General features: G+C 37.2%; 1 protein-coding gene across 4 annotated transcripts in view; it reads left to right on the forward strand.

Moving 5' to 3' along the window:
* The window catches only part of LOC136849218 (uncharacterized), a 760,295-nt gene that overhangs the window by 470,138 nt on the left and 278,053 nt on the right, over positions 1–12,104 (forward strand). For all 4 annotated transcript variants that reach the window (XM_067122421.1, XM_067122439.1, XM_067122450.1 and 1 more), the window contains exon 9: positions 3,636–3,725. In XM_067122421.1, the coding sequence (XP_066978522.1) occupies positions 3,636–3,725 (90 nt within the window). The remainder of the gene's footprint in view (positions 1–3,635; positions 3,726–12,104) is intronic.

A 12,104-nucleotide genomic window follows, 5' to 3' on the forward strand; every position in this document is an offset into this window, starting at 1 on the left:
GTCTTCACTGATTAAAATTAGACTTTGGAAGTGATGTGTTACCCTTTCCTTCAAGAATTATTTTCAAAGGTACAAACTTTTAGGTTGTAAGAGTCACTAAATTTTTTTTTTTTAAATGTGACTAGTAAATGTTGTTTAATTTATTTCGGGAAGTTCACAGATTAAAAATTGTAGAAAAAAAATTTAGCACAAGGAACTGAAGTTATATGTAAACAATTTGCTAAACAAAAATTTAACTTATTTATACTTTCTTACAAAATTAGGTAGTACGCTCAGCCAATGATTGCCATGTTAAGTGAATAGGCAAGTTAGTCATAACTTATGTGGCTAAAATAGAGTCCTAGCCTAAACCGAGACAGTGGAAGTTCAGTAGGGAATTAAGAATTAACAAATGACGAAAGAGAAAGTAGGCCTAAATTATGGTGTTTGCCCTCCTAATTTGGGAAAATTATTTTGGGGACTGCCCTTCAACATCCACATTTTACTGATTTTGGTATAATAGACTAGTTACAGGCTATCAAAACACAACATCATGGGATTATTGTGTTCTGTAACCAAACACATTTTATTGTGTTTATGGAGTCTAGGGTTTTACTGGCTTTTGCCATATACAGATAGAGATTCAGTTAAAAATTAAAGTATATCAGGTTGAGTTTTGAAGAAATGCAAATTGGGTTGCTAGATTTAATGTGTTAAGGGAGATTACTGCTATGAATTGCAAACTGCATAGACATGTACAGTTCATAAAAAGAAATGTATTATATACATGTGCATGCTCTGAAACCTCACAGCATATCCTAGACTGCTCTAGATTTGCTAGGTACAGTACTGTGAAAGATGAAGTGTTAGTTAAGGTTAGGTTAAGTTTTTTGGCAAAAAACTTACCTTAACCTTAACTACATTTCAATGTGTTAGGGTTTGAAGCCCTGGCAAAAAATGGGGAGTGACTGCAGACGGGGGGAGTATAAGTATGTGTTGGAGTAAAGTTTGCCAAAAAAACTTGACCTAACCTTAACTATACTATACTGCATCCTTAAATACCTAGTGAATCTAGAATATCCTAGGCTATGCTGTGAGGTTTCAGAGCCTACACCTTCTTAGTAAGTCGCGACCCTAACCTAACCTAATGTGGGGCATCTGCCCAGACTTGGAAGGTGTGGGGTTTTTCCCTCCCTTGTTTAATAAAGATTTTCAATATTTTTGGTCAATTCCAAGATAACCCCGATATGCAAAAATCTCTGAAAAAGTTTGAAGTTATCCCTTGAAAGTGAGCAAATAACCATAAATTCTTTGCTATTACAGAACTCCAAAAACCCATGTTTTCAATACCCTGTAACTTGGCCTACTTCACCGAAAATCGTAAAATGTGGGTGTTGAAGGGCGGTACAGTACTCAAAATATCTTCCCAAAATTAGGAAGGAAAACATCAAATCAAAGTTAGGTGTAGAGTCTCTCTTGTCATTAGTTCATTCTGTACTGCCTATTGAACTTACTTACACTGTGTTTGGCCTTAGGCTAGGACTCTATCTTAGCTACATTCTATTATGATTAATTTGCCTGTACTCTACTCATAATATGGCAATCATTAGCCAAGAGTACTACCTTATTTTGTATAAAAAAAACATGAATATAGTGTAGTGTAAGTTAAATAATTTTGAAGGAAATTATTTGTATATAACTTACGTTGTACAGAATTCCCCTTGATCAAAAAGATCAGCTTCACAATTTGTATATTTAGATGCAACCACTTTCACAATTCTGTCTGTCTAGATGCAGTGTCAATTTAAATCAGTCATTCTGGATGAAGATGAGTATGTATCGAGAGTCGTTTGTGGAAGTTATTCCAAGAGTGTGAATATGGAGTCATAGTTGTTCGTAAATGCTGTGTAAACACATCCAGTTCTGATTATTATTATTATTATTATTATTATTATTATTATTATTATTATTATTATTATTATTATTATTTTGTGGAGGTTTCATCGCAACTTCCACAGCAGTTGTTGGGACTAAGTTGTTAGCTTGGACTTCTTCCATTTTCTTGATATTTGTATTGTTTCTACTGTACAAATAATTCAGAGCATGTAATTCATCCACATAATGAACCAGTCTATAGCTCATTTGTTAGATCTACAACTATTCAGAGTGGAAATACAAAAAGACACTCTGTTTTGTTTCACCTCAGGTTTCGACACTACAGCCTTCTATTGTTGCAGCAAGAGATGAGTGTTGCCAAGTAACTATTACCCACTAGAGAAATAATCACCTATTCACACTATAGTAAATCCTGCCTCGGGTCTTCTCGCTTGTATGCAAAGTAGCAAGCCACAGCACAAATGCAGTCTTGCAACCACGGGGACAGTTCCATATCCTGCTGGCTATTATCAAATTTGTTGAAGCCTAGACTGTCCAAGCATATCCATTCACTGCCTACCTGGTGGATGGGCAAAGCTTCGTGATGTCATATTATGTTTACGTTACAAATTGTTCTAGGAACCTTGTCTATGATTTTCTTGGTTCCGGCATTAGCAACTTCAGTTTACTCGATAAATATCAAAACTATCGAACTTATGTACTAAATAATACATGTACTTGTAAAAATTAGGTTGGGTTATAAGTATGCACTTGCCAACTTTCACCTTTATCCGATGCTTTGATAAAAAGTTGCCGAAAAAGCGTGTTTCATCAGCTCTGAAACCCTTGGTAGCTCGTTTAAAACTGAGGGGTGAGGAGGAGTTAAAGAGCAGCTGGGTTTATCTCTTGGGGTAGTGAAAGACGGATTTTGTTAGAATCACTAGCTAAGTAGCTAAAGTTACTGGAGATGTTGAGGATTGGCAGATGCAAGCATTATGAGGGATATTCAGTACTTAAAATGTATAAGGTAACATTTAGGAGGGGACCACCATGTTTCGGTGAATGTTAAGTTTCAGGCAGAACATTTTTTACCAAAGTTACTGGGTTGCAAACCTATTCTTAGCCACGTTAAATAAGCCTATTCCTTCGGGCCAGCCCTAGGGGAGCTGTTAATCAGCTCGGTGGTCTGGTAAAATAAGTTATACTTAATTAAGAGAGCAGTGTGGTAAGTGAAAGGTAACAGTGGACTGCTGGCAAAGGAGGACACTACATTAGGAAATACAGTATAGAGAGAAGACAAAAGAATCCTTGAAATACTGTACTTAGGCCCTGAACTTCTTAGGCATTGACATGAAGGGAATAGAGATTTTTAAGATATTTGACTATAGAATGCTTCGATTCATGGTTGGAGTGCATTTGAAAACCCTCTTATCAGTGAAGTTGTTGAGAGTGTGATGCTGTGAGGAATGGAGAAAGGGCTTCTGTACAGATGTGGACCTAAGTGGTATCCAGGGAGAAAGTGCACAAAATAAAAGACAGCCGCAGGAATTTTAACTCTTTGGCCCCATTAAAGGAAAACGTGTTAATTATAAACTGCAGATATTGATGAGTCCTGGTGGGTTGGTTGTTTGAAGTATTCTCAGAAACCACTGATCTAATGTTTTACTTTTTTATCATTTGTTCTCTTGGTGCAAAAGAACTTGAAAAGAGAGTTGTTGAAATTGCAAGTGCTGTTTATTATTGGAAGACTTCACAGGGTAATAGAAAATTGTTTCTTACAGAAGTATCGCAAGCGTGAGGCAGAGCGAGCAAGATCGCCAAACCCTAATTTGCCCATGACTGTTACAACTGTTGGCTCATCGGTACATAAGGTATTTTCATTTATTTTTTAAACATATTGAAAGATTGGGAAATGTACATTACAGATTGTTAACCAAGAAAATTTCCTTGTTCCTACAGAGATACAAACTGTCACTTTCAAAAGTTGAGTATTCCAGCACATGCATACTTTGGTTGTGTGCTGACTAAAAGACTAGAGATTATCAGGTAATATATACATGTATGCTTGTGTCCAGTAGAAGTGTGGAATGTGCGCTAGGTTCCTAAGACGTCTATAATTATCCTTACTTTTGAGGGGCCTGATGTACCTTGCCATGTGAATATTGAAAGTGAAAGAATAGCAGTCAAGCCATTTATTTAAGCAGAGAGCACCACACTGTTATTACAGATGTTGTAAGTATGGACACCCATTGTCACTTTGTAAAATTAAGAAAATAAAAATATTTGCTACTTGCTTTATGCCTGCACATGGAGATTGCACACTTGAAGCCAGGTATATCAACTACAGTATGAATCATAAATCTAATGACAAGAATTCTTCTATGTAAAACTGAAGAAACCGCCCTCAAAACATCTGCCAACGAACATATAAGTACAGGCAGTCCGCGGTTATTGGCGGGGGTTCTGTTCCCAAAGGCGTAACGATAACCAAAAATTGGTGATAACAGCAGTTTTCGGCACTGATAACAGTATATCGGTGCTGATAACATGGGATTGGCGCCTAAAATCCGGTTATTGTTGTCGCTAGACAAGTGCCGTAAAACCGGGGACTGCCAGTGTAGGATATGCAAAAAGATGACTAAATAAGGTCAAAACTTGTGCAAAGGCAGTGATGGCAAAAGAAAATTGACAGCCATATACAGCTACTTCATCACCTTGCACTTGTAGGATAGGTGTGCTGTCTTTTAAGAAAAATAGTCAACATAATGAGGCCTGTGTATCACTTTGTAAGGCCTCACCAGTGTCCCATGTTTCCCAATCCCTCCCATCCCCAACAAAAGACTCGATGAAGCTCTCACAGGCAATATCTTTCCCTGATCCAGGGGAAGCTTCACCCAGCATAGAACCACTATGTGCACAAGATGTGCAGGTGTTTAACCTTGGTAGCTTAAAATTTAATTATCGCATAAGATAGAGACCCCCCATCCTTATCTCCCAAGTGAAAAAATTAGTGATTATCATCAACAGAAAATATCCAAACTGATATAAAAGCAAGAAAAATGTAACACTCCAAAGATCTCAAGACCTCCATTATCCAGTGCATCATCTAATAGTTCTAATAAATTTAAAATTCTCATAGTTCTAACAAATTTAAAAATCTTATTTTCTCGAATATACTTCAGTGGAATTGTCAGAGTCCAAGAGCTAAATATGAAGACCTAAAGTTGCTTATTCATGAATACTCTCCCATAATTATATCTACAGAAAAGTAAACTTGATGATAATACTCCTTGTCCAAGAAACTATTTAAGCTATAGGACTCCCTACAATTAACAAATGGGTTGTCATGGTCAAAGTCTCATGTCTGCCATGATATCCCCAAATACAGTAGATCCCCCTGTATTCGCGCTCTCACAATTCGTGGATTTCTCTGTGGAACGTATCTACTCATTATTCGTGGAAAATTCACCCATTTGTGGTATTTTTCACTGAGAAATATTCACTAATGACTGTATTTTCATATAATTTTCATGACTAACTGCACTTTTTTGATAAAACTATTAAAATACTCAGGTATAAGCATTTTTAGAGGGTTTTTCTTGTGTTTAAACTATCAAAATAGGCAGTTCTAATTATTTCTAGAGGTGTTTTAAGTATTCACGGATTTTAGTTATTCGCAGGGGGTGCGGTACGCATCCCCCGCAAATACAGGTGGTTTACCTCTTACTCTACACACTCCCCTGCAGGCAGCAGCCAAACAGTCTGACATAGGCAGGAGATCTACTAATTGCTCTGTGTACATGCCCCGAAACTATAATGTTTCATATAGTTATGTGATCAAGGTGATTCATCAGCTCCCTCAACCATTCCTCCTACTTGGAGATATGAATGGTAGACAGACTTTGTGGGGTGATGCTGTATCCAGTACAGGGGGTAATCCTATATCACCACATAGAAAGTGAGGGTGTGGCACTTCTTAATACAGGAGAGCCCACACACTTTCATACTAAGTTGTAAGTTCTAATTGCCTATTGACTTTCTCAATGGAGTACTTCATACAGTAGGAATATACCGTATCCCCAAAACTACAGGTCTCTTTTGACGGCAACAAGTCCCTTGGTGGTCATCGCAACTAACTTCCTTGCAGCAAGCTACAAGGACACTGACTCAGTTTGGTAGACACTGCACTATAAAAAATGCAAAGCACAATTCTGTTGTGCAGTCAAAATCAGGTAGATGTAAGTCATGGTCACCATTTGTTGCATTAGTAAACAGAAGAGCCCCACTATACTGTATGCTGTTTGGAGGAAAGTAAGAAAATTAGCAGGCAGATATACACCAAATCCACCACCTACTTTAAAAGTGAATGACCAGTTCATGACAGGTGCATCTGAAGTTAGTGATGTCCTAGCTGAACATTTTTTAATATATCATGTAAATCTGAAGTTGCTCCAGGACACTGGCATAGATATGCAGAATAGAAATTACTTAATTTCAAAGCAGAAGAGAGGAATCTTACAATTTTCCCTTTACTGAAAGTGGGTTTGCTTAAGCGCTGGGAACTTGTAATGATACACTGCCAGGCCTTTATGTGATTCCACATGCCGTGGTAAAGCTTGCATCTGTAAACACTACAAGTTATTTATATAAAGTATAATTAACAGAATATAGAGTGATACCAGTTACCCAACCATTTGGGAATCATCTTTTTTTTAAAGATAGTTTTATAGCCTGGAAAAGATAAATTTTTAGCAGCAAAGTACCAACCAGTTGCCCTGAGAGCATGTTTATGCAAAATCATGGAGAAGGTGATAAACACAGGACTAGTAGGTACTTAGAGGAGACAGGTATATTTTATCACCTGCCCAGTGTGATGTCTGTAGAATGCACTGAACCACTGATGTCCTGGTGCAATTGCATCCAAGCAACATCATGTGACTTTTTTTTTTTACTTTGAAAAGGCATATGACACTGGAGGCGGGGTATACTTAAAACGATACATGAATCAGGTTTCAGTGGAGAATTGCCTTTGTTCATCCTGGTATTTTTGGCACATAAATTTTTCCAAGTCAAAGTAGGCATTACTTTACCTGAGAGAAAATGGCAAAGAGGATTTCCCCAAGGTAGTGTGCTGAGTGTGACATTATTTGCCCTAGCCATGAATAGGATATCCTCTTGTTATCCCCCATGACATTTTATTCACACTTTTTATAGGTGAGCTGCCCATATAATTTTCTGGAAAATGAATGGCAGTGGTTGAAAGGAAACTTCAGTTGGTAGAGGATAAAATTATTTGCTGGGCAGAAATGAATGGTTTTAAATTTTCCCCTTTGTAAAACTCAACCACTGATGTTCAGATCTGTCTTGAGTCCACTGTAAGTGAAGCATTTACATCGAAGCCACATCACATGCATGTTTTTTGACCTTGAAAAGGAGTCTGACACTGTTGAAGGTATGGTATAATTAAAAGTATGCACAGATCAGATTTGAAAGGAGAATTGTCTTTGTTCATCCACGCATTTTTGGTGCATTAATTTTTCAGAGTAGGTGATACCCTATCTGAGAGAAAATGCCAGCAAGGAGTTCTCCAAGGTAGTTTGATGAGTGTGACATTATATGCCTTATCCCTGAATTGGATATTCTCTGTTCTTCCACATAACATTTTATCCAGACTTTTTGTAGATGACCTGCCCATATCATGTGCTTGAAAACAAATGGCAGTGGTTGAAAGGAACTTCAGTTGGAATTGGATCAAATTATTTATGGTCAAAACTGGTGCAATGCACTTTTGTTGTATTCGAGGAATACATCCAGACCCAGATATGCACATCAAAGGCCAGTGAATCCCATGTGTAGAAGCAATGTAGTTCTTATGATTAACTTTTGACCATAGGATCACTTGGATTCCTCATTTGAAAGACCTAAAAGTTAGGTGTCTGGATGCCTTGAATATATTGAAAATACTGGCACACACATTGTTCTTTTTGAATTATAATATAAAGCCCTCATCTTGTGAAACTGAACTATGAATGTGAAATTTACTGTAATCATGAGCTACACCAAGTTGTTTAAAAGATTTTAGACTCTGTCCACCATGCTGGAATTAGATTGGCCACAGTTGCTTTTACAACTGCAGCTATTCCAAACTTTCTAGTAGATGCTGGCAAACTTTTATGGAACATTTTGAAGAACATAAAAACTCACCTTTTATATATACTGATGGCTCCAAATCCAGTGGTGGGATTGGAATTGGAGTTTATTATAATGATTTTTATTGTAGAACTACACTACCTGTCATGATGTAGAATTTTTTTTCTTTTACACAACTGGTGCAGGATAAAGGGAAGAAATTTAGAGGTTACTAAATAAAACTCTGACTTTCCTTAACCCAGTTTGTTACATTAACCTACAAAACAGAAACTTAACCTAATCTTAGCACTACATTAAACCCCCTGTATTTGCGGTCTCACTATTTGCCGACTCACGTATTCGCGGATTCCTCTGTGGCACGTATCTACCCGTTATTCACGGAAAATTCGCCCATTCACGGTACTTTACACTGAGAAATATTCACTGATTACTGTACTGTATTTTCTTATCATTTTCATGACTAAATGCACTTTTTGTGATAAAACTATTGAAATACTCATGTATAAGCATTTTTAGAATTTTTTTATGTGTTTAAACTATCAAAATAGACAGTTTAAGTGTTTTTAGAGGGGTTTTATGTATTCGTGGATTTTAGCTATTTGCAGGGGTGGGGTGCGGTACACATCCCCAGCGAATACTGGGGTGGTTTACTGTATAGTCCATCAAAATTTATCCTAACTTCAACCTTAATAATACAATAAGTCCAAAAAAATCAACAAAAATACTCCAACTGCATACAGTATGATCTAAACAATGTGTATACAGAAGAAACTAAATTAATAGTCTGGTACAAAAATAATGAGACACTTCTACAACAATCCATCTTTTACACAAAGTCACTCTTCACTTCACTACTCTTAACAAAACACATTGGCTCAAAACCACAAAAAACTCAGCAATTCATTGAAACATTGCAAAATTACATAAATGCAAATAGCTTCATGAAAAGTAGTAGTACATGACCACTGCAAATAGAGCCCAAATTACAGTGGATTGTTCATGATCAAATCAACAGCAATTAATTTGAACAAATTAGTTTATGTCTGTCTAACTTTCCTCTATCTTGGGAAGTTGTCTTACACTGTAAACTTTGATACTATGCCTACTGGCAAAGAGTTAAAATTCCTGCGGCTGTCTTTTATTTTGTGCACTTTCTCCCTGGATACCACTTAGGTCCACATCTGTACAGAAGCCCTTTCTCCATTCCTCACAGCATCACACTCTCAACAACTTCACTGATAAGAGGGTTTTCAAATGCACTCCAACCATGAATCGAAGCATTCTATAGTCAAATATCTTAAAAATCTCTATTCCCTTCATGTCAATGCCTAAGAAGTTCAGGGCCTAAGTACAGTATTTCAAGGATTCTTTTGTCTTCTCTCTATACTGTATTTCCTAATGTAGTGTCCTCCTTTGCCAGCAGTCCACTGTTACCTTTCACTTACCACACTGCTCTCTTAATTAAGTATAACTTATTTTACCAGACCACCGAGCTGATTAACAGCTCCCCTAGGGCTGCCCGAAGGATTAGACTTATTTAACGTGGCTAAGAATAGGTTTGCAACCCAGTAACTTTGGTAAAAAATGTTCTGCCTGAAACGTAACATTCACCGAAACATGGTGGTCCCCTCCTAAATGTTACCTTATACATTTTAAGTACTGAATATCCCTCATAATGCTTGCATCTGCCAATCCTCAACATCTCCAGTAACTTTAGCTACTTAGCTAGTGATTCTAACAAAATCCGTCTTTCACTACCCCAAGAGATAAACCCAGCTGCTCTTTAACTCCTCCTCACCCCTCAGTTTTAAACGAGCTACCAAGGGTTTCAGAGCTGATGAAACACGCTTTTTCGGCAACTTTTTATCAAAGCATCGGATAAAGGTGAAAGTTGGCAAGTGCATACTTATAACCCAACCTAATTTTTACAAGTACATGTATTATTTAGTACATAAGTTCGATAGCTTTGATATTCATCGAGTAAACTGAAGTTGCTAATGCCGGAACCAAGAAAATCACAGACAAGGTTCCTAGAACAATTTGTAACGTAAACATAATATGACATCACGAAGCTTTGCCCATCCACCAGGTAGGCAGTGAATGGATATGCTTGGACAGTCTAGGCTTCAACAAATTTGATAATAGCCAGCAGGATATGGAACTGTCCCGTGGTTGCAAGACTGCATTTGTGCTGTGGCTTGCTACTTTGCATACAAGCGAGAAGACCCGAGGCAGGATTTACTATAGTGTGAATAGGTGATTATTTCTCTAGTGGGTAATAGTTACTTGGCAACACTCATCTCTTGCTGCAACAATAGAAGGCTGTAGTGTCGATTTACACTGTGGTATTACAGTAAAAGACATTCATTATATATACAGTATGTATATATGTATGTATATATATATATATATATATATATATATATATATATATATATATATATATATATATATATATATATATATATATATTTATGATTTGACCTGGGAAATGCTTACCATGAGCCAGATATAGGCTCTAAATGAATGATTTCATTACTTACCTCTATTTTTGTATAACATCTGACTACTGTGGGTCCAGGAAATCGTAAAAAACAAGGAAAAATGGGGGATTTTATCTGAGCTGAGGGCTCTACTCACAAAGTATTTATAAGTAAACACATTATGGTAAGTTTTAAAATTACATGTATGTACTTGAAATGAAATATCAGATGATGATTTGGACTAATCAGGCATGCAAGGCCTGAGAGGTTAATTATAACTGGTGAAACTTGAAAGTATGTCTGTCGGTGTGACGATGCTGACAGAAGGCACAGTCAAGAGAGATTTCCACGGCTAACAGACCCTCTGTACGGAGAGAGGTTCACGAATTAAAAGCCAGTGAAGACGCAATAAAATACACACAGGACAAGGCGAGCACGGAGGTTGCCACGAAGCCTTGAACACACGATTTTATGTAATTATTTAAACACAGGCATTTACGTAACCCTGACCTAACAAGGCAAGGTTGATATGGGAACACTGGCGCTTAGAAATGGAAATATTTTGAGAATTAGAGCAGTGTGACTGACATGGAAAGACTTTTGCAACATCACTTTACCTAGTAGAAAAGGGGCTTCAGCGAGAAACGGCTGCGGAGGAAGGGGTGGGTTTCACTGGTAAAGATACTGAGGGTCCCTACGAGATAAGGGCCACGTGTTAGAAGGAGATGCATCTTGCTATAGCCGATTCACTTAAGGTAGATTCTTAGGCCTGCGAGACGTTTTGTTTGGCGACCTCTGATTGGCTGGTACCGGGAGGTATGCAGCTCGCTCACTTTTTCATTTTAACGTTTGTAGCTCAGAAAACTTGCAATATGTTTATATTTCTTCATTTATCTCACGTTTTACACAAGATAGGAAAGTTCTGATCATACCATAGGATTCGGTTTAATTGTACAACTAAATCGTGATTTTCTGAAACCAGTAAGATAAAACACAAAGGAATTACAACGAGTAGAAGTGAAGAGAGAAGCATTTCATTCTTTATACCTGTTTTTACGTGTCGGATTTTGCATCATTGATGCGATCAAGATAAAATAAAACTAGTGTTTTCATACAATAAATTCAACCTGAATACGCTGGTGCTTTCAGATTTTAGATGCGTGGGATATGTGAAGAGAAAATGAAGAATATGTCGTATTATGTTGCATCCGTACTTGACTCAGTTTGGCAGTAGTGCCGAGAGACGGTGATCTGCAAACAGCGAGAGCGTTGAGGCGCCGTTGACAGTTGCCAATTAGCGATATGAGAAGTTTGGAGTTTTCGACAATACTTACCGTATTATTATGTCATTACATTTTCTGTACATAAATGCATAGAATTCACATTATGACTGTCGAACTTTTTCACTCCAATATCATATATGTCCATATGTCTGGACATATCTGATAAGAAAAAATGAATAATCATATGGATGCATCTGGTTGTGTTGGCTTCAATTTAGTCTAGATGAGAAATTTGCATACTGTAGGGTACATGATAAATAACAGGCTAAATAATTATGAGTTCATTATTGTGGCTGCTTGCTTCTCTGGTCAATAACACGAAAAGCTGATGGTT

This window comes from Macrobrachium rosenbergii, chromosome 2 (genome assembly GCF_040412425.1).
Source record: "Macrobrachium rosenbergii isolate ZJJX-2024 chromosome 2, ASM4041242v1, whole genome shotgun sequence".
Lineage (NCBI taxonomy): Eukaryota > Metazoa > Arthropoda > Malacostraca > Decapoda > Palaemonidae > Macrobrachium > Macrobrachium rosenbergii.